Source organism: Chenopodium quinoa, unplaced genomic scaffold (assembly GCF_001683475.1).
Source record: "Chenopodium quinoa cultivar QQ74 unplaced genomic scaffold, ASM168347v1, whole genome shotgun sequence".
Taxonomy (NCBI): domain Eukaryota; kingdom Viridiplantae; phylum Streptophyta; class Magnoliopsida; order Caryophyllales; family Amaranthaceae; genus Chenopodium; species Chenopodium quinoa.
Genome location: NW_018743327.1, coordinates 3,998,093 through 4,022,068, shown reverse-complemented (window position 1 = coordinate 4,022,068; position 23,976 = coordinate 3,998,093). Strand labels below are relative to the sequence as shown.

Here is a 23,976-nt window from a genome sequence, read left to right as displayed (position 1 = left end):
GGCCAGAAGAGCTAGACTCAGAATCGTCCTCTGACGAGTCCGAAGAGGACGACTCCTCCCCTCTCCCGGAGGGGCCCGCCTCCTCTCCTTTAAAAGGAGCAGGAGAGAATGAAGAATTGTCAACTGTGAAATGGGAAGGGGTCACTTTGATTTCTCCCTCAGAACAGCCGGCTTTCAAGCCGCTTTGTTTCACTTCCACATCTGGCGCCTGATCAGATGTTTCACTAATCGGCACCCTGTGGGAGGAGCCGTCTGAATTTGAGATCCTGGCAGTCTTTTTTGTTCTGGCCATCATGCTCTGCATAGACACAGATACAGTCGGACTTTGTATAAAGGGCAAAGATAGGTCCGGAAAAGGGCAGGCGGCACTCCTAGTCCTAGATTCAGCCGTCCCCGGTGACCGGCTAATCACTAACCTAGGTCGTGTCGTGTGCTTCCGTGGTGCCATTTTAAAAAAGAATAAAATTAAGAGAAAATTAAGAGTAAGAGAACCGACGGTTACCTGAACGAGTGACGGTTGATGAAGTTCTGAAAATCCTTTGCAGTCGGCTTGTCAGAGCAGGCGGTAGGCAGAAAGAGTCCAAAATGTCAGAGCAAGTTCAGGGGTCCGAATGTTCTCTCACAAAGTTCTCAAGTGTGAATGACTGAAGTCAACACTCCCTTATATATAGGCGAAGTGGGAAGGCGAAGGGTCACTTCCAGAATTCAAAATTTGGGCGGGAGAATCTCTCGGCCTTTCGCCGAGTGTTACCTGTAGCAGGCCGTCGCCTGTTACAGTGCGGCACCTGTCACAGGTAACACGTGACCAGTCACGTGCCACCTGTGAGGGGCAAATGATTAGGGGATTTTGCTCCCACCAATCGGAATGTGCCACGTGGGCCAATCAGGTCCTACCAAGTGTCCCCCAGTTGGAACTGTCAGGGCTTGCCACGTGGCACGCGCTTATTCGTCCACCTTGGACCTATTATGTCATGACACGTGGCATACTCCATGCCTAATGGAGAAACCGGCCACCCAGGCCCAACTTCCGAGGGAAGCCCAGTCAGCCCTAGGTTAACCTAAACCTAGGGTTGGCACGTTTCCCAAGGTTATAAATACCTCCCTTAATCCTCATTAAGGGAGATTACAGAGATAACAGGCTGATCACGCTAACAAAGCAGATTACCTACATTAAACACTCTCACCTAGAGAGACCCAATCACTTTAATTTCCGCATTAATTACTCCTTAATCAAGTACTAACTTGACCGTTGGAGGCGGAGCTCCCACCACCAGGAGTCTCCATTGTTTTGCAGGTACAGGCGTCCGGTTCCAGTCTCGGAATTGTAACTCTCCCGCAGGACATCAGAAAACCCCGAAACACTTGATGTTTTGAATGACAACAATAATTCCTAGTATCATGTTTAGGGAAAAAGGTTATAATATCAAACATGCTTATTATGATTCCTGTGATGCCTTTTATTCTCTTCCTAATATTTATGATTGTTAGTATCATGTTAGTGTTAAAGATTTGATTTTTATTGCTTAGTAACATGTTAGGGTTTGTTATTAATCTTTTTAGTACCATGCCTAGGATCTTGCTATTATTATTATTATTATGTTTTAACATGATTATGTTAATTATGATTATAGTTGTTATAATTTATGACCATGATTATTATTATTATTATTATTATTATTATTAATTATGATTGTTATTATGATGATTATAATTTTATGATTATGATAATTATTATTTATTGATTATTTATTATGTTGCTTGATATTTATTGTTATTGCTTGATCACACCTTTTATGCATGTTTAAAGTGATATTTATTGTTATTGCTTGATCACACCTTTTATGCATGTTTAAAGGGAATTTTGTACTTGTAATCACGCTTAATAAAATAATTAATAATCTTATTTAGGGTTAATTTGATTATAATTTCAAGTGATCGCCAATAATAGTTTTATTTGTGCATTAATATTCAACCAACATAGATAAACAGGTTTAGGGTTAATCCTATTGATTGCATGTTAGTCAGAAAGAGCACATGAATATGATCAGAATAAAGTAGAGGCCTATTATTAGGGCAGGTTCAATCTCTTTTAGGTTAGATTTGTACTTTCATCCCCGAACCCTTATTTGGTTCTAGATCTTATGGAGTTGACGATCACTTGGATCGTTCAGGGGTGTAACCTTCACCCTATGAACGGTTTACAAGTTCCTAAAACTTGTTGGCGACTCTTTTACTCTATCTTCTTTCCCTTTGGATGCCACCGTACTTTAGTGTATGATCACAGTTGGGCTCAAGCTAGGGGATTAACGCTAGAAATCAGGTAGATGGAGCATGAATTCCCAGAGGGTTATGTCCACATGTAGAACACATATGGGTTTCAAAAAAGTGAGAAAAATCTCAATCAGGAAGTAGAATTGATCCAACAGTGCTAGAAGTGGTCGAAATTGGCCAATAGTGCTAGAAATGGTCGAAAATAGAACTCATATTTCTTGCTCGGTATTGGAGGAACGCAGAGCAAGCCAACAAAGACTGTCGCCACAATATAGCCCTGTCGCCTGGTGACAGAATTGTCGCTCGGTGATAGAGCCATATCATCGGCGACAGACTCTATTTGCTAGACGCCAGTTCCTACATGCCTCAGCAGCTTTATGTGTTCGATAAAATTTTCCAGTTTTTCGCAGCATTATTTCGGTTCTAGTTGTGAAAGATATTCCTCAAATTTCCTATGTGTAAATAAATCCTATGTTTTTAACTCATTACGGATGGTCTTTCCAATGAGATCTTTTTTATGCATATGACAATAATGTTAATCAAAATTACGCACATGAAATACTTAGAAATTTTCGAGTCTCATTCACTCATTCTAAATCATTGTCGAAATAAATTTCAGAAATTAAAATGGAAATCCTGTCCAGTGGAGTCGCCAAAAACTGTGGGGAATGTTTCAAGCATTACCCCAAACTTGAGCCTGTAGGGAATATTTCAAGCATTACCCAAAACTTGAACTCCACTGTGATCATACACTAAAGTACGGTGGCGTCCAAAGGGAAAGAAGATAGAGCAAAAGAGTCGCCAACAAGTTTTAGGAGCTTGTAAACCGTTCACGAGGTGAAGCTTACACCCTTAACGATCCAGGAGATTGTCAACTCCAATAAGTCTGGAACCATGACTGGTGTTCGGGGATGATGGTACAAATCCAACCTAAAAGAGATTGAACCTGCCCTAATAATAGGCCTCTACTTTATTCTGATCGTACTCATGTGCGCTTTCTGACTAACATGCAATCAATAGGTTTAACCCTAAACCTGTTTATCTATGTTGGTTGATTATTAATACACAAATAGAACTATTATTGGCGATCACTTGAGTTATAATCAAATTTAACCCTAAACAAGATTATTAGTTATCTTATTAAGCGTGATTACAAGTACCAATTACCTTTAAACATGCATAAAAGCTGTGATCAAGAAATAACAATAAATCAAGCAACATAATAATAAAAATAATAATAATAATCATCATAAAATTATAAATCATAAAAATGATTATAATCTTGTTAAAGCATAATAGCAAGATCCTAGGAATGATACTAACAAGATTAATAACAAACCCTAGCATGTCACTAAACAATAAAAATCAAAGCTTTAACCCTAACATGATACTAACATGAATATTAGGAAGAACATAAAAGGCATCATACTTCCAATCATACTTGATATTAAAGTTACCTTAGACATGATACTAGGAAGACAAAAACGCCCTAACATAACACTAGAAAAGCCGACAATGCTTGCCATGCTCTCCATGCTTGAGGAAAGCCGACAAAGGAATTCGGCAGTTTTCTATGCTTGAAGAAATCCACCGCATAATACTTTCCATGCTTGAGGAAAGTCGACAGATGATGAGATTGCAAGTCTATGTGTATCGAGAACCTTGCGTCATGAAATGATGGTGCTTCGATTGTCCCCGAACGTGGGCTGTAGATGGTTCGCTTGTCCCCGAACGTGGGCTGTAGATGGTCCGCTTGTCGCCGGACGTGGGCTGTAGATGAGACCTGCAAAAAATAAATATGCCAATGGACTCGTATATATTGTGATTGACTTGACCACTGACTTGACCAAGTTTGACTTGATGTGACATGACATGTGTATGACTTGTGAGTGTGTGTGTGTATGTATGTGTGCAGACACAAGCAAACGAAGATGCAAAAAGAAAAATTTCCGTTAATTTTTGTCATGAGTGGAGGGTACCGACTTTCTCCCGAAAAAGAAAGATGTGAAAACTGAACTTTTATTTTGAACTTCCCTCGATGAGAAAATTTTGAAAAAGTTTTTTTAAACTTCCCCAAAAGAAAAGACGCGAAAAAAGGAAAGAAGTTTTGAACTTCCTCGTTGAGCAAGACAAAATGAATCGCATGGATTAAATTGATTTTCTTGAAAGTAATGTATGCATGATGCATGTCCTTAGGCCAGGAGGCTAAGGACAATTATGATGAATGAACTTAGGTCATGGAGCTAAGCATCATATATGGTGTAAAGAAACGATCTTTAATGTCACTTAGGTCTGGAAGCTCAGCACGTATACAGATGAAGTGATTATTGCATAATGAACGTTGCTTAGGTCAAGGACCTAAGCACGATATGCTTTGTATGATTAAAAATCATTGATATATAAATGTTTCTCAGCACATTATGCGATGCATGAAACAATGAATATTGCTCAGGTCAGGAAGCTAAGCAAGTATACAATGTTTCTTCTAATGAATGTTGTCTTTAAAGATGATGAAACATGCACAGTGTTGAAACAAGATTTCATGATAAGGGCTCTTAAAGGGAAGGATGATTGATATGGATATGGATGTGTGAGTGAAGTATGTGAATGTGATACTAAGGCTGGCTGCAAGGGTTATGGTGATGGAAAGAGATGTGAGAAGAGTTAAAGATGATGACTCTTTAGGCTGGGTAGGCTAAATGATGTGGGTTCAAGCCCCCAAGTCTAGCTCTAAATGGGTAGGGGTAAGCATTGGATATTCTTTGACTCGATCATGCATGGATATGATATGAATGTGGCCGCACCTCGATATGAGGTTGCCTACGTATCCGTTAGGAATCAGGCCGAACGTAGCTCTAACCGAACTTTGCAAAAGTGTATGTACACCTCAAAGAGGTCTTTCAAGGGTTGTAATATGGTTAAGTTGATGGTTTAAAGAAGAAAAGGGTACAAGGCTCAAGACCTGAGAGAATTCCCAAGATGTGTAATTGTGAATTTGAAAATTTTTAATTTTGCAAGTTTATTTTATTTTATTTATTTTTTTTTAATCAATGTGGGCAATCTCAGATCATGCGGTCCATCACTCACTTAGCATTCATGTTTCTCAGGCACGGTACCAAGCACTCGATGAGAGACGCAATTTGAGACGTTTTCATATCAAAGACATTGGAACACTTGCCCTTAGACATTGTTTTATTGTTGCTTTGCTACTTTTTTTTACTTGCTTTTTGAATGTTATAAAATTACACACCTTCCCATCCTAGGGTTAAGTGAATGTGGGTTGAGTAAAAATGGTCAACTGTTAGACGAGGCTAAAAGTGGTTGATAAAGAAATGGAATGTGTGCTTGAATGGTCAATGGGAAATGGCAGGGTTGGAAAGGTGCCTGAAATCATTGGTGTACCTTGTGTTTATTTCGGCAATTGATTTTTTTTCTTCGGCGAATGACATGATCGAATGCGAAGGAAAGAAATGATCATTGATGGAACATGGCATATAGACATAAGGATAAGGAGAACCTATGCTAGAGTTATTCGGGGAAAAGGGTTAAAACAAAAGAAAAAGGCATGAAATCTTTTATGGAAACTTGTCTTGTGCTTCATCTTCATGGTTGCTTATGAATTACTTGTTACCGCCAAGTGGAACAAGAAGTTTTTTATTGCTGATGCTTTGATTGGAAGAAAAGAAGGAAGGAATGACGTTCCCCTTATTCTTCCAACTCTTTCCTAGTGATTCTTGCACTCGAGTACTATGGAACAAAATGAGCTCACTTAATGCATTAACTCAACAATCGGATTGGAAAGGAAGAGTGTATGAAAGAATTTTGAAAACCAATGGGGAATACTCCACCCATTCCTATTACGACGGAAAACGACGCGGGCATGGTCCTAGTATACGATCATAAACTATATAGTGCATTACTCCAAGACAAAGTGTGTGCAACGACTCAACATGTGTGATTAGGTGAGTTTATTAAGACTCGTGGTATGATCGCATGGCTAGACATGAGGACGTTGTGAAAAACAAAGGACCCAATGACCAAATAGCACGGAAGACTAAAAGACAAACTAACTTGATTAATTTTATCAAATTTTAATGTTTATGCTATTTACTAGGTGAAAATGGTCCATTTGAAATCATTAGTCATAAATAAGATGAACCGCAATCAAAGACAAAGAACACATGTTAAGGTTAGCACAAAAATTGATCACAAGAAACTAGGAAGAGGACTAGAATTCTAGAAGAGATAAGACTCATGGGTATAAAAAAATAAAATAAAAATAAAAATCTATAATCCTATGTTATACGAGTTGACACGGATTAAAGGACCGGGTAAGACTAGCTTGACACGATTTTTTTAAAAAAAAATAAAAAATAAAAAAAGGTAACGCTAAAAAGACATCTAAATTGGACAGGCTGTAGTATATCGGTTATCACTTTTGATCTGTAACTCTGATTTGGACGAAACCAACTCTAAATCAAAGATAAAACTCGGGGATACAGATCCATAGGTGGCACGACACATACTCTTTCTAGAACTCTGGCTATGACCAAAACAAGTTGACTCTTGTATTGTATACGGGAATAAAAATCTGAGTTGACTCAAATTTTTTAAAAAAAATCTATGACTCGACTCTAAAAAAAATAAAAAGGGTTTGATTAAAAAAATTCAATAAAAAAATGCACATATAAGCATATTGTCACGCATGATGCAATGAAGTTCGCAACCTAAAGTCAAGTTCTATGTTCGACTATGGTCAAGCTTTAAGGTGTCATAGGGTACCATGGTTAAGAGTTTGGACGCGTTAGCAAGGAAGCCTCCCTTGAGGGTGTATGCCAAAGGGCGGCTCCGCGAGTTCGTGATGAAGTCGAACTCGACTCCATGGTTTGGGTGGATTTAAAAACTTGGATGAACCCTTATTGCCATGAGCGTTTTCGGGTTGATAGAGCATAAATCCCCGGGGCTAGCCACATACGTAGAACATGTACTATTGTGGCAAAATAGGTAAGCTAAAATGCATATGCATATGTGAATGCCAATTAAATCACAGGAATATTTTTCAAGAATCTTTCAAGTCTCATCCACTCATCTAGATTAAATATCGATCACTCAAATCGATAAATAACCAAGAATCCTCCCCAGTGGAATCGCCAAATTGTAGGCGTCGCTCGAAGTGCGCCTACGTTAAAAGCATGTAGTGAATATGCTTAGCACTCATAGGAAGTGGGAATTGACATATACGATTAGGGACAAAGAAAGTAGTGAGCCGTCAACAAGTTTTTAAGGAACTTGTAAACCGTTCACGGATCATAAAAAGGCAACCACGATAAGGGACAACGATAGGCAACAGCGATTGACCCTGAAGGTTACACCCCATTCATAATCCATGAGATTACTCACTCCATATGGTTTGAAACCACGAAAGGAGGATCGGGGATGATGGTACGAAGTGAGTCAAGGAGTCACATCCGCCCGTATTGGCCTCTACTCGATTCTTACAGTGAAAAGTGATTCCTGCAATCTCAAAGGCATACAACCAAAGATTCAATTTGCTCCAAACTATTATTAAGCTAAATTAGTTAAATATTAATGCAACACATTATTCTAAAATATCGTGATCACTTGATAAAATAACAAGATTAAAAAGGAACCTAAACCGGTTGTCCAAATTATCTTATTAGGCATGATTTTCAATTACATATTCCCTTTAAACATACAATATGGTGATCATAACAATAATAGAATAAACATTAATATTGGAAGCAATTAAACAATAATAGCGTTGGTCAAATCAAATATAAAATAACCTAATCATAATGCTAGCAATATTAAAATAAAATAAGAGTAATTAAATTAATTAATTACTCACATTCCACGCGTTCTTTTAAATTTCTACATCATGAATAAACTGTTAGTAACTTCAATAAAAATATAAAGTAAATGGAAATTAAATTAAATAAAAGAAGAGTTGATTTGGTCCAAACCCTCAGTTAATTCTACCTATCACGCCTTGGTTAAAGTATAGAAGTTCATGTATTGTATGGACTCCTTGGAGTGCTTAAAGGAAGAAATAGTGAAATAATGGGGAGGCTATTTTTTAGGCTAAAGAGGGAGGAGAATTATTGGAAAGGGGTGATATAACCTCTATTTATAGAGAAAAAAGAGGGGTCGAAAATTTAAGATAAGATCCGAATTAAATCGGAATAAAACTCAATAGACTGCAGTTTTTACGGTTTTTGTTTTTATCATAGTTTTAGATCCAGAAATAGGAATAAGATGAATAAGATATCGTTGGAAAGATCTTGAAGTCTACTTTCTAACCCAATTATAATCAGATTAAAATATTTTGTAGAATAAAATATATGGCCGAAATAGTGAGACGGTGTCAGTTTTGGATAGAGTTTGACATTTAATTCATATCTTTTCCATTATAGCTCGGAATTGATATTATAATATATCATTGGAAAGATAATTTCAAGGGAAATCCAATAATATAAAATTTGGATAAAAAATATGAGGCACGAAAATAATATCTTTCTATATTTGAATATCTTTCAATTCGGATAGAAATAGGATTTTCAAAAAAGGAGTTTTATTCAATTTCAAACTCTTTAATCTTATCTTTTTAAAAAGGATAATTAGGATCTTTTAGAAACTTATAGAAGCTTCTAATTAATCCTAATTGGTTTAGGAATGGGATAAATTAATTTAGACCCTCCACATGATCATTGGGTCGTAGGTAAGGTGGGCTTAGGTTCAGTTTGGGCTCAGTTTAATATTTTTGCCATAACTTATTCGTTATAACTCGGATTTGGGCTTATAATATATCGTTGGAAAGCTCTTTTAAATCCCCATCCAATTATTCAATCATTGGACCAAGATTATGGACCCAAATAAACTGGATTAAACGTTTTTATAAAAAGGATACGAAATGAATGATTTTAAAGGACACGAAATGAATTATTTTGGGTTTAAAGGCACGAAAAGAAGAAAACAAGTTATGATTTGGGGAAATGAGATAGAATTTGGGTTGGTTTATGAAATGAAAATATGGATTTAAGCACTCCAAGATTAAATACTCAACCCGACCAATAATGGCGGTGAAAGGTTGTTCATTATCGGGTTTGGTTTTGGGGAGACATTTTTAGGTGTCTACAATTGTAGATGATTGAAAACGGAGTTTTTAGGAGGCTATTTATAGAGAAAATCAGCCAAAAATATAAAAAATTGAACCAGAGTTCTGACGTGAAAAAACAGAGTTAGCGCCAGGCGCCAAGCTTAGTGCCAGGCGCTAATGCTGGCGTTAGGCGCTAATAAAGTTTTTGACGCGTTTTCTAAAATCAGATAGAATTTAAGCGTACAGGAGGATAAAATCGTATTTTCCTCCAAAATACTCTTTTATTCTAATTAAAAATCTAAAAAGTCAACAAAAGTCAATTTATCAATGGTAATTGAATTAGGAATTAAAAGAACCTTCTTGAAGAATCTAGAAGACTAAAACCATTCCTAATTGCATTAGGAATGATAAATCCATATTAGGCCCTCCCCTAGATCATTGGGCCGCATATAATGTTCAAACAAGACCCAGTTTAGTAATTTGGCCATAACTTCCTCAATATTCATCGGAATTGGGCTTATAATATATCGTTGTAAAAGCTCTTTTCAAGCCCCATCCAACTACAATAGTATTGGACTCATATCACGGACCAACCAAATTGTATTGGCTATTTTCATAAAATAGGTTTTCAAAAACAGAGAGAAAAGAAAAGAAAATAAAACTATCCACAACACTAGACTTTCCACACTTTACTTAGTTCGATTATGATTCGACGTGAAAGGTAATCATCATCGGGTTTGGTTTTGAGGAGACACAAATGGGTGTCTAAAGAAGCCCCCACTTTGACTTATTTTGGAGAAACGCAAGTTTCGAAACCAAAAGTCAAAGTATTGATAGGGACGGAGAATGATTCAGAACGTTCTGCGATCCCAAATAACTCTTATAACGCCGATACCTGCAAACTAGCGTTAGTTAAAACAGACAAAAGAGTTAAGAAACGCGTATCTTGCACCGTCGAGCACACGTCTCTTGAGGTAACCGATTTGTTGTTGCATTGTTGTATTTTTGTATTTTTGATGACCTCCTGCAAGCTAGAGAATGCCGCCTGAAGACTGCTACACTTGTAACTGTCTTCTATCTCGCCATGATAGACTTCTGCAAGCTAGAGAACCCCATCGAAGATTGCTTCGCTTGAAACGACCTTCTAACATTTTGTGACCATCTTCCGCAAGTCAGGGAACACGATCGAAGACAACTTCGCTTGAAATCACCCTCAGTTGTTTGTAACAACTCTGCGCAAGCTAGGAAACGCTGCCGAAGATATCCTTGCTTGAAGCTATCCTTATTTGTTGTGATAATATTCTGAAGAAATATTACCAAAGATCCACGCTTGTTGATCCATAAAATCTCACTTGAACTTTGTTTCCGTTATACCAGTACGTCGGCGCTTCTGCTGCTTTTGAACCTGTGTGTCGGTGCATTTCGCTGAATGAACCAGTATGTCGATGCCTTGCTGAATGAACCAGTATGTCGGTGCCTTGTTGAATGAACCATTATGTCGGTGCTTTGCTGAATGAACCATTATATCGGTGCCTTGAAATGAGCCAATGCTTAGGCGTTTTAAGCTAAGTGAGATGATCATTCATCAGGTCGATCACTTTATGTAATTGTAATCAAGCCGATTACTAAAATTCATGTCAAATTGCTTAGAGGGGATAACTGGTGTACCAAGGAACCCAAAATATATTGCAAGAGATTGGAACAACCATACCAAGTGGTTGAACAGTCTAGCGCCGCTGAAATATTACTAGCGCCGCATATATGGCTTTAGCGCCAGACGCTGGTATTAGCGCTAGGCGCCAAGCTTATCGACTGGCGCTAAAGTCTGTTGCTTGGCGCTAGAGTCGGGGTTTCCATAAATACCCTTCTTTTATTCATTTCCGCTGCTGCTGCTCGCGTTTTTGCTCGAGAATTGCTCAGAACGTCAATTTGCTCTTTCCTGCTTGTTTCTCAACCGAATTCGCTCAAATTTGTTGCAAATCAAAGCTTATTCCATCCATTTTCCCGATCTATGTAAGTTTTCTTCAAACCCACGCTGGTTTTAATGAATTTCGCATGTATTTGTTCACGACTTTCTTGAAAATTCAAAATTTAAATCGCCAAATTCTCTTTGCTTATCAAATTTTATGCCATGAAATTGCTTGATTATGTTTATATATTGCTTTAGGAGTAATTTGAGACTTGTTTGACTCAATTTGGTGAATAAACGAACAAATCACCATTGTTGGACCTTTTAAGGTTGGGAAGACAATGTGGTTTCTTCTTGACCTTTTTGCTAGCAATTCTTGTCCAATTTGTCACAATAATTACTATAGTATTGCAAGAAATTGTTTGAATGCTTGAAAAATGACGTATATGCTCAATTTGAATTTGTGCTCTGTTTTAATACTACGTACTCTATTTTTCGCGAACATAGTATCATGCGGCTAGGCAAACCTTATATACTATAAATCCTTAATTTATGATGATTTTGCACAATATATCTTGGCTAGACAGCGAGGTTCGGGTTTGCGGTCCCGAGACGTTCGTCGGGAGCATGAGCCCGTAGAGGATGACGCTGATCCGTCCACTTCACTCGGCCGACTCCCTGAGTGGGATGAGCGGACTTTGTACTTCTCTCCCGTCCACCACATCTCTAAGAGGATGAGATGGGGCATCACAGTTGGGAGGACGCGCTTCCATGGTTCCGGTTGCGATACCTTGGGCTACTTGTACAAGGTGTACATCGCCAATGACGACGAGGCGAGACTTTTATGGGAGTCTTGCGGACTGACTGCACTCTTTGAGACCTCAAAGGCCATGATAGCCTCTAACGGGGGTCACCATGTGGTTCGTGCTCTGGTGGAGTGGTTTTGGGACACCATCAACACTTTTCACATCCCTTGGGGTGAGATGATGGTCACCCCGACCGACTTTAGTCACATTACGGGACTGGAGTTTAGCTTTTTTGCGCTGTCGTTTGACAACGAGATCAGCGTATTTTCTCTCGAGGTCGAGGAGTTGTTGGGTCCGATTGCTGTTCGGGCTCGAGCTGAGGTGGAGTTGACTCAGTTAAGCGCGTGGGGGATTTGCCGCTCGACTCTTGCAGCGGCTTTTGATGATTATGCGACTACCCGAGAGCAGCTGGTGTGCATCTTTGTACTTATCTTGCTGTTAGGGACGTTTTCCCCTGACAAGGGTAGTAAGGCGCTGCTTTACTACCTTCCTGTTGTCCGTAATCTACACCGGATCGGGACTTACGACTAGGCCAGCTTCGCCTATGCTGACTTCATCCGAGCGTTTCGGGACTCGTGTCGACATCTGTCCTTCATGGGGAACGATGCTCTATTTGACTTTTGGACGGTTGTAGAGGTATACTTTATTTCCATAAAGTTTAGCTCTAAGCTTTAGTTAGCACTCGCTGATAATTTTTGCCTTTTGTAGATCTGGTTCTATGAGTACTTTCCCTCAGCTGCGCCGGCGAGACCGTCACCGAGCAGGTTTTTAGTGAGTGCTTCCTGGGGAAGCCGCCGTGTGGGGATGTCCACTGCTTATGTCCGAGATTGGATTATCTTGGTATGGTTCTTTACATATTTGAACATTATGTGATACCTTTGATAGATTCTTGTCTTATAGACGCTCTTTGTAGGAGCCTGACGTGTTGTACCGACCGTGAGTCGACTTGGGAGTCCCTGGGCTAGCTGCGCAATATTCTGCTGAGCGTCGCTATTTCTTGGGGACCTATGGAGCGATCGCGTATCATGGGTAGAGGGTTGCTATTCAGCATTCATCAGATACTTTTGTCGTTCCTGCTCCTCCACCGCGTCACATGTTTAATGGCGCAAGGTTGGTGAGCATGTCAGAGGGAGCTGGTACCCCTTGGCGATCTTACACGATCCCTGGGCGGTGCTATAAGGAGGAGCTATTGCCGCAGTTAGCTCCAGTTCTTGTACCTACTGAGGAGGTGGAGGTATGATTTTCAGCTTTTACCTTTCGTTAAGTAGCCCCCAAGTAATGTTTTACTGATTTTGACTTGCTTTGTCAGGGTGGACCTGCTGAGTTTGTGCCACCTCGTATGTCCATCCACTATTAGGGGACATACTGGCCAATTAAGGAGATGATTCCTCCGGCTCTTGAGGGCGAGCACTTTGTGGAGCGGTTTCCTCTTGCACTATTAACTTTCAGAAGGTCATCTTCAATGTCAACGCCTATATTATAGACAGCTTTGAGAGTATTTAAATTGTGTTGGTACTTTAAGTGCTTTGAATACTTCCCTTGGAGATTCTTGATAAAAATCCTTATAGATTCCTTTTCGGTGGGAGCCTTGACCATATTAGTGTAAGTTTCCCTCCATTTATTGAAGAAAGACGTGAACCCTTCGTTTTCTTTTTGTTTTAACATCTCAAGTTGTCTACAGTCTGTTTCGTCTTGGATGTTGCACTTACATCTATCTATGAAAACGTTTGTTATCGACTCCCAAGAAGAGGATTTTTCCTTCTCGAGAGAAAAGAACCATTGTTGACAAACGGTTTCGAGAGATAGTGGGAACAGAGAGGGGAAAACCTTCTTATCGATACCCTTAATGCTCATTATGGTTTCAAAAGCTCTTAGATGGAAGTAAGGGTCATCTGTTGCCTTGAATTTAGGGATGCTAGTGGCATTGAACTTATGCGGAAGAAGTTCCTTGTCCAGCGAGACCCCTTTTGAACTCATGCCCTGAAATTTATAGTAACTAGATAGCTTGCTTAGACTCTCTTTCATGAGGTCCATCTATTGTTGCTTCACGAGATCATCGATCTTGAGTGTGAAGAGCTTCAGTGTCTCAGTCACGGTAACCAATTGGTTCCTAAGCTCATTGACTTCTTCTTGAGTTGCCATTATCTTTTTAGCCTTCCTCTTTTGACGAATCGGTTTATCAAAAAGCGAGATCTGAATAAAGAGGTTGTCCTTGATTAATCGCCCTTCTCTCCTTGACCAAGTACTATGGAAAAGGAATTTGGGGATATTCATTGTTAATTATTTGACTCAAACATTATTCAACGTGCAATGGATGGAGGAAGTGAAGAAAGATTGGAAGAAAATGTGAAGAAGATTTAGATGGAGAGATATGAATAGAATGTACCTGTTGGGCCCGTATTATCACATGACCCATTGTACTTAGGGCACCAATCCAAGGCCAATAAATCAGCAAGAATACGCAAAACGGCTTGATTGAAATAAACAAGGAAAGCAGCATCAAGCATATCAATCAAGGAGATACTTGCCAAAGATACACCTACAGAGCAGGAAACAAGATAAATCAAGAAGATCTTATACATTTCAAAGATATTCTGAATATATTTGTAAACCCTAGAGATCCCTAGGTATAAATAAGAAGAATTAGACATTTTTAACACTCATGTACGTTCGCATATACTTAAATATAAACAATTCGCTCTACTTTTATCTACGGAATTGCGTGCCTACTAAACAAGGAGGCCTATCCTTACTCAGTATTGTATCTCTAAACTCATCTTCTTTATATAATTGAATATTTATTGCTTACTTATTGATTACTTATTGATTTATTATCGTTTGTAGTTCTTTTATATGTTGTTGGTAGAATGATTGTTATTACCCCTAAAACCTAGCAAATTCTTAGATGCCCTTATTGAGATTTGCCTAAACAATTTGGCGCCCACCGTGGGGCTGATAATCAATTAACCTACCAATTCACCAAAAAACCAAGAAAAACACCATGACAGGGCAACCAGTACCCTTTACTATTGCCGAAATTAATGAAGGAATGAACGCATTGCGCCAAAATTTAGACCAGCAGAAAAGCCAAATTGAAACGTTGCTGGCTCAAAAGGTCCAAACTTAAGCCAAACTCACCAGCCTTAACAAACAAAATGAAGCCCTTCGCAGCCAAATACAATCAGTTGCATCTAAAACCGTTAACACCAGAAAGAGCACCGAAAGTATAGCCATGCAGCTCCACATGTCCGGAACCTTTCACACCCCTAACAAGGAAAAAGGATCTAACAACAGGGAGGCAACCCTGGATCTAGAGTTTTTGGAAGCAGGAACCCCCAAGAAGGACAGTCAGGAAGGAGCCGAAGAGGGAAAAGTAGAAAAGATGGTCAAGGAATACCTCAAGACAATCGAGGCCAAAATCGTCAAAATTCCTGGAATGCCGAAACCCATGGAAGAAGAGGCGGCAGATGGCTATATAGAATCCCCATTCTCAGAAGAGATCGGCATGGTAGAGGTGCTAAAGAGGTTCAGCACGGCCAATATGACCATGTATGATGGAACGACGGATCCTGATGAGCATGTATCCCTTTACAAGAAGAAGATGATGACAAGCTCAATCCCTAGAGACATCAGAGAGGCTATCATGTGCAAAGGCTTTGGAGCCACGTTATCAGGTCCAACTCTAACTTGGTTCATTAATTTAGATAATGGGACAATTCGATCTTTTGCAGGAATGGTGAACCAATTCAAGGTCCAGTTTTCTAGCAGCAGAAAAATCAAAAAGCATTCTTCAGATCTGTACCGCGTTGTGCAGAGACATGGTGAATCCTTGAGAGATTATCTTAACATGTTCAACAGGGAGAAGATTGGAATACATAAGTGTGATGCTCCCACAACAATCGAAGCATTCAGAAGAGGATTGCAAGACCATAGTGATCTCTACAAGGAGTTGACCAAATATCCCTGTGCAACCTTTGAAGATGTGCAAGCCAAAGCTATGGCTCAAGTCAAATTTGAGGAAGATGCGTATGCAAGAAAGACTCCCGAACCAGATCGCCAGTCAAGAAGGAACAACAATTTTCCTAGAAGGGATCATCAATTCAAGTCGTATCAGCGTTCCCGCTTTGATGAGGGATCAGTAAATGCTGTCAAAGAAGAATTTTCTGATTGGAGGGAAGATCCCGAACTCCCACCTAAGTTACATGAGTATTGCTTCAATGTTAACCCTGCAGGAGTAATAAGGACCCTAAATAAGATGGGAGATACTATGCAATGGCCCAGGAAGAGTGACAGACCTGGAGAGAAGAAAGATCTGTCCAGATGGTGTGATTTCCATTCAGATATCGGTCACACTAATGATGAATGTGTCGCGCTCAGAAAGGAAGTTGTATACCTGCTAAAAAGGGCTACCTTAAAGAACTCATGTCAGATAAATCTAAAGCTTCAGGGAGGGAAAGAGAATCTAAGCAAGGAGGTCCTCCACCTCCGCCTCTAATTGTCAAAACCATTTGTTTCATATAAGGAGGATCAGAAGTATGTGGTTTAACGTATTCTACAACAAAGCGGCATGCAAAGGAGAGTAATAAGGATCAACTGACAAGAGGGAGAAATCCAAGATAGACATTCCCATCATGTTTGAAGAAAGCGATGTAGTAGAAGGCCATCATAACGGCCTAGTGATTTCACTCCCAGTTGGAAACTGCATAATCAAGCGAATCCTAGTGGACAATGGAAGCTCTGCAAACATCATCATGCTTGACACACTGAAACATATGAACATAGACGAAAAGAACATCGTCAAAAAGTCAACAATGTTAGTGGGATTCAGTGGGGAAACCAAGAAGACAAGTAGAGAGATTACATTGGCCACGTACGCAAAAGGAATCAACCTACAGGTCAAGTTCCTAGTGATTGACACTCTATCTTCGTACAATATGATCTTAGGCAGACCCTGGATACATGAGATGAAGGCCATTCCCTCTACATACCATCAGGTCATTAAGTTTCCTACTAGATGGGGTATTCAAGAAATCAGAGGAGATCCTAGGGAAGCCAAGGAATGTTACAAGATCGCACTAAAAGCAACATCTGTAGAAAAGAGTTCAGCATAGCAATCAGAGGGTCAGCTGGGCCAAGAAAAGTTAAGCATAGCAGAGGAACAAGAAGCTACAGAAGTCTAGTTGAACCCTAAACATCCAGACCAAAAGGTCAGAATAGGATCAGAATTGAAGTCAGAACTCAGACAACAAATATATGACTTTTTAGAAGAGGAAAAAGATGTATTCGCTTGGACCCATGAAGACATGAAAGGCATCTCTCCAAACGTAATTACTCACAAGCTGAATGTAGATCCCCTACATACACCAGTAAAGCAGAAGAAAAGGAAATTTGCGCCAGAAAGGAACAAGATTTTTAATGAGGAAATCCAGAACCTATTGAAGACTGGAAAGATCAGAGAAGTAAAGTAACCATAATGGCTTGCTAACGTAGTAGTAGTCAGGAAGAAGAACGAAAAATGGCGCATCTGTATAGACTTCACAGATATCAACAAGGCATGGCCAAAAGATCCGTTCCCTCTACCTTATATTGATGCCATGGTAGACGCCACAACAGGGCATGAACTACTATCCTTCATGGACGCGTACAGTGGATACAATCAAATCCTCATGCACAAGGATGACCAAGAGAAAACCGCTTTCATTACTAGTCAAGGAATATACTGGTACAAAGTAATGCCTTTTGGATTGAAGAATGCAGGAGCAACATATCAATGGTTGGTGAACAAGATGTTTGAAGAGCAAATAGGGAATACAATAGAGGTCTACATAGACGACATGGTAGTAATGTCCAAAAAGGCAGAAGATCACGTCAGAGATCTTAGAGAAGCATTTGCCATCCTGAAGCAGTACGGCATGAAGTTGAACCCCACAATATGCACATTTGGAGTACAGTCAGGAAAGTTCCTGGGATACATGGTTACGCAAAGAGGAATAGAAGCCAGCCCAGACCAAGTCAAAGCCATCCTAGACCTAGAGCGACCAAAGTCGAAGAAGGAAGTACAGAGCTTAACAGGGAAAATCGCAGCATTGAATAGGTTCATTTCAAAATCTTCAGACAAGAACAGAGCCTTTTACGAAGTATTGAAGAAAAATAAGGAATTCAAATGGGAGCAGGAGCACGACGAAGCATTTCAGAAGCTAAAAGAATACTTAGCTAACTCATTAATTCTCTCTAAGCTAAGGAAGGAGATCCACTCCAGCTATACCTCGCAGTGTCTGAAGGGACGATCAGTGGAGTCCTCACAAGAGAAGAAGACAAGGTGCAATTCCCAATCTACTACGTAAGCAAAACCCTACTCACTGCGGAAACAAGGTATGCGTCATTAGAGAAGATCATTTTAGCCTTAGTTACTGCTTCAGTGAAGTTACGCCCATACTTTGAAAGCCACTCCATACAAGTACGCACCAACTATCCCATCAAAGCTATCATGAGAAAGCCAAAATGTCAGGAAGGATGGAGAAATGGGCCTAACATCTGAGCAGGTACGATATACAATACGAGCCTAGGACAACAATCAAATCACAAGCCTTGGCAGACTTCGTAGTAGACTTCAGCCCAACTCTTGAGGAAGAAGCACAAAAGGAAGTATTGGCACTACAGGAACCAAAAGCTACACAAAAGTGGATACTCCATACAGATGGCGCAGCAAACATACGCAGAGTAGGCCTAGGAATAGTACTGACATCACCCGAAGGAGACAAGATAGCACAAGCAATAAGGTGCAACTTCAAAGCCACCAACAATGAAGCTGAATATGAAGCGCTAATCACAAGATTAACCGTTGCAAAAGACATGAAGATACAACATCTAGAGGTAATTTCGGACTCCTTACTCATGGTAAATCAAGTCAACGGAGAATATGCAACAAAGGATGCCAGGATGATAGCCTACCTGGAAGTCACAAAGAAGCTCATTAAAGAGTTCAAGGAATTCAAGATAGATCAAGTACCTAGAAACTTGAACACTGAAGCAGACGCCCTAGCTAACTTGGGATCAAACATCAACCCGGAAGAATTCGGAGCTATCCCCCTAGTGCACGTACTCTCTCCAGCCATAGAGAAAGAATCGACTGTGAGCGTCTACAAAGTGCAAGAAAACCCTACAGTAAAAGAAGGCAACAGCTGGACAACACCACTAAAAGAATACCTCTTGGACATGACGAAACCAACAGGGAAAGTAGCAGCTCAAGCACTTGCTCAAAAAGCTTCTAAGTACTGCCTAATCTGCAATGTACTCTTTAAGAAATCTGTAGCATGCCCCTTCTTACGATGCCTAGAAGTAAAGGAAGCGCAACAGGTCTTACAGTCTTTACACAGTGGGGAGTGCGGAAATCATTCTAGATGAAGGGATTTAACCAACAGAGCACTTAGAATGGGATACTACTGGCCCAGCATGAGAAAGGATGCAGCAGAATTCGCCATGAGATTCCTAGCATGCCAGAAGCACGCACCCTTGACACATAGGCCATCAGAAGAGCTACATCAAACACTGACACCTTGTCCATTCATGAAGTGGGGAATGGATATAGTAAAACTTCCTCCATCATCAGGGCAAAGAATATACTTCTTAGCAACGACAGACTACTTTTCAAAATGGATCGAAGCAGAAGCATACAAGGAAATCAAGGATAAGCACGTCATATCGTTTATAAAAAGAAACATCCTAAGTAGATTCGGGGTACCAGCAGAGATCATTACAGACAATGGATCCCAATTCATCAGCAATAAGAATACGAAGTTCTGTAAGGAATGGAACATCTCCCTCATCACGTCTACACCTAGGTACCCACAAGCAAATGGACAGGCAGAGTCAAGCAATAAAGTCCTCATAGGTAACATGAAGAAAAGGCTGGAAGGAGCAAAAGGGAAATAGGCAGACGAACTACCCAACATACTATGGACAAACAGAACAACCCTAAAAGGCGCTATAGGACACACCCCATTCTCGTTGGTGTACGGATGTGAAGCAGTAATCCCAACAGAGGTAGAGGTCCCTACAGCAAGATACGGGTTCGTATTCATGTGCGCTTTCTGACTAACATGCAATCAATAGGTTTAACCCTAAACCTGTTTATCTATGTTGGTTGAATATTAATGCACAAATAAAACTATTATTGGCGATCACTTGAAATTATAATCAAATTAACCCTAAATAAGATTATTAATTATCTTATTAAGCGTTATTACAAGTACAAAATTCCCTTTAAACATGCATAAAACGTGTGATCAAGCAATAACAATAAATATCAAGCAACATAATAAATAATCAATTAATAATAATTATCATAATCATAAAATTATAATCATCATAACAAAATCATAATTAATAATAATAATCATGGTCATCAATTATAACAATTACAATCATAATCAACATAATCATGTTAAAGCATAATAATAATAGCAAGATCCTAGGCATGATACTAACAAGATTAATAACAAACCCTAGCATGTCACTAAGCAATAAAAATCAAATCTTTAACCCTAACTTGATACTAACAATCATAAATATTAGGAAGAGAATAAAAGGCATCGCAGGAATCATAATAAGCATGTTTGATATTATAACCTTTTCCCTAAACATGATACTAGGAATCATTGTTGTCATTCAAAACATCAAGCATTCTAACATGATACTAGGAATATCATAATAATAACCTAAGCATGATTTCTATATTATAATATCAATAAAACCATTAAAGCACTTACTTTGATGCCTCGCACCTCTTTCTAATAACAAAATACACACGTTAGTAACTTCAAGGAAAATATAATTAAATTAAATAATTGAAATAGAGATTTGGGACCAAACCCTCAGAAATTAAACCTTTCACGTCTAGGATGAAGGCAACTTCGAATATGGCTAGGTGTTTTTAGATCTAATGAATGCGGAATTTTGTATGTAAAAAGCAAGTTAGAAAAAGGGAGAGAGAGAAAGAGATGGATTAGAAGAGAATGAGAGAATTGATGATTGCGAATGAAAGCTGGTTGTAGGTGAATGAAAACGGAGTTTATAATACGTTATTTATAGAGAAAATCAGCCAAAAAGATAAAATTAACAAAACAGAGCATTCGCGCACGAAAAACAGAGCTGGCGCCAACGCCAGCTACTGGCGCCAAGCGCCAATGCTAGCGTCAGGCTTAGAGCCAGGCGCCAATGCCTAGCATTAGGCGCTAATCTTGTTTTTGACGCGTTTTCTAAAATCAGATAAATTTTGCCGTACAGGAGGATAAAATCGTATCTTTTCCTCAAAAATGCTCTTTGATTTTAATTAAAACTCTAAAAAGTCAACAAAAGTCAATTTATCAATGGTAATTGAATTAAGAATGAAAAGAACCTTCTAGAAGAATCTAGAAGACTAAAACCATTCCTAATTGCATTAGGAATGATAAATCATATTAGGCCTTCCCCTAGATCATTGGGCCTCATATAAGGCTCAAACCGGGCCCAGTTTAGTAAATTGGCCATAACCATGGACCCTCTTTGACTAACCCATATCCCGAACTTTAGAGAACTAGAGCCATGGTTAGGTTGCAAACTCACTGCATCATATTATGCCTACTTGACTAAATGTGCATTATTTGTTGTGCATACTCTATGTGTTTTTCCTAACCGTTTGTTTGACTTGTGTTTAAGCCTTAAATAAACTAATTAATGGCTAAAAGGACTTTGCCTAATTAATTAATTAGAGTAATTAAAGTCTAATAATTTAATCAGAATTAATTTAGTACGACTTTTGGCATGTCCCGTAGAGTAAAAATATTGAAAGCAGTCCCAGATTAATGCTCCCGTAATGGCGCAAAAATTTGGACTGCAGCGCCACACGCTGCACTGCAGTGTGCGGCGACAATCCTGCTGCTTTAGCGATAGTTCAACATTTTTCTCGAGTCATCACGACGAGTCTAATTAAACAATTTGCTATTCAGTTCGATTATTTTGTTAATAACAGTACCTTTGTTTAGTCCTTAATTGAGTATAGGCACTAAGTCCCATGGTCTTACACAAGAGTCAAAGCATGCCACTTGCACTCACAAATAAAGCACACACTAATATGTATGTACACTTTGACCATGTCTAGAGAGTCTTGTATGCACGTGTTTTCCGTCATTTTTTTAAGGGGGTAAGTCGGATATTAATCCTCCAATTAAATCACCTGTTTAAACCCAAATACTTGATTCCCAAAAATTTACACCCTATTTTTGCTTTTTTTTTCTTTTTATTTATAAACTTTTAAAGTCAAAGTAGATTTGAGTCAAGTTATTAAAATAAAAAAATGGTTTAATTTAAAGCGCGTGGTCAAGAAAGGAAGGGCGTTTAATCAGAGACACCCTTTTCGTTCAAGTACAATTTTTTGACAAACCAATCGGTCGAAAAAGGAACGCTAAGAAGACAATGGCGAGTGAAGAAGAAGTTAATGAGCTCAAGAAGCAAATGGCTGATGTTACTGAACTACTAAAGACCTTAACCCTCCAAATTAATGACCCTTTGAAGAAACAACAAATGGAGCTCATGCAAGAAAGCTGGAGCAAGATATCTAATGATTACAGGTTTCAGGGCATTAGTTCACAAGGGGTTACGGTGGACAAAAGGCTTCTTCCGCAAAAGTTCAATGCCAACGACATCCCAAAATTCAAAGCAACTGATAACCCTTACTTTCATTTAAGAGCTTTTGAAACAATAATGAATATTAAGGGTATTGATATAAAAGTATTTCGTTCTTTATTTTCCTTATCTCTTGAAACCGTTTGCCGATAATGGTTCTTTTCTCTTGACAAAAAGAAAACCTCTACTTGGGAATCAATTGTGAACGCTTTCATTGATAGGTATAAATGCAATATTCAAGTTGAAACGGATCATAGGGAACTTAAAATAATTAAACATAAAGAGAATGAAGGTTTCACTTCTTTCTTCGAGAAATGGAGAAAAACCTCTGCTAGGATGATTGAAGTGCCGAGTGAAAAAGAATTTGTGAGGTTGTTTATAAAACACCTCCAATAAAGGTACTCCAAGCATCTTAAATATCAAAAAAACTTTCATACGTTCAAGGCCGTCTATGATATTGGGATTAATATTGAAGACGACCTTGCTAAACAAAAAGCTGATAACAATAGCTCCAACAGTGGCTGGAAAGGCAAGAAGAACGACAATCCTTCTTCTTCTAAAACCACCCACTCAATTAATTTTAGCACCATTAATTTGAGTGAAGTCCTTGCTATGAACAACCAAGGGAAAAAGAAACCATTTAGGAGGAATTTTACTCCTATGGGTATGAGTTATGACACCGCATTCGATCGACTGAATACAAAAGGTCTTATAACTCCTATTGGACCATTTGGGGACCCACTAGTTGAAAAGAGGACGGCTAATTGGAACCCCAATGCACACTGCAAATATCACCAAAGTAGGGGACATCTCACTGAGAACTGTTGGAAGCTTAAGGAAGCAATCCAAGATTTGATTGATAATAACAAACTACCATTGCCCCCTGCAAGTAAGAAGTCAAGCATCAACAATGCACCTTTCTCCGATTCCTTGGCCATCTCTGATGAGGAAAACCATGTTGATCCTTCATCTCTCATCAAACCTATTGAAGAAATTCACGCTGTCGAAGAAGAGGAGGAAAACTTTTTCGATGCCATGGATGACTTTCCTTCTGAACCAGAACTAGCAACCAAGGAAGAAGTACAGATTCTTATATGGTCAATGTGGGAGGGAATAGACTTACTGCGTGAAGATATTGAATTAGCAAAGAAACAAGGAGAGGAACTTCAGAGCAAGTATGCTAAATTTCCACCCATGAAGAAGAAAGCATT

The 23,976-nt window shown here is 39.1% G+C and overlaps 2 protein-coding genes across 2 annotated transcripts; both read left to right on the top strand.

The window, feature by feature from the left end:
• Window positions 1-16,734: 16,734 nt before the first annotated feature.
• Window positions 16,735-17,214, top strand: LOC110737312. The gene has a single exon (XM_021917672.1). The coding sequence runs from the start codon at window positions 16,735-16,737 to the stop codon at window positions 17,212-17,214; it is 480 nt and encodes a 159-aa protein (XP_021773364.1).
• Window positions 17,215-17,697: 483 nt separating this feature from the next.
• LOC110737311 lies at window positions 17,698-19,507 on the top strand. The gene is made up of 2 exons (XM_021917671.1): window positions 17,698-18,422; window positions 18,646-19,507. The coding sequence occupies exons 1-2, from the start codon at window positions 17,698-17,700 to the stop codon at window positions 19,505-19,507; spliced, it is 1,587 nt and encodes a 528-aa protein (XP_021773363.1).
• Window positions 19,508-23,976: the final 4,469 nt, after the last annotated feature.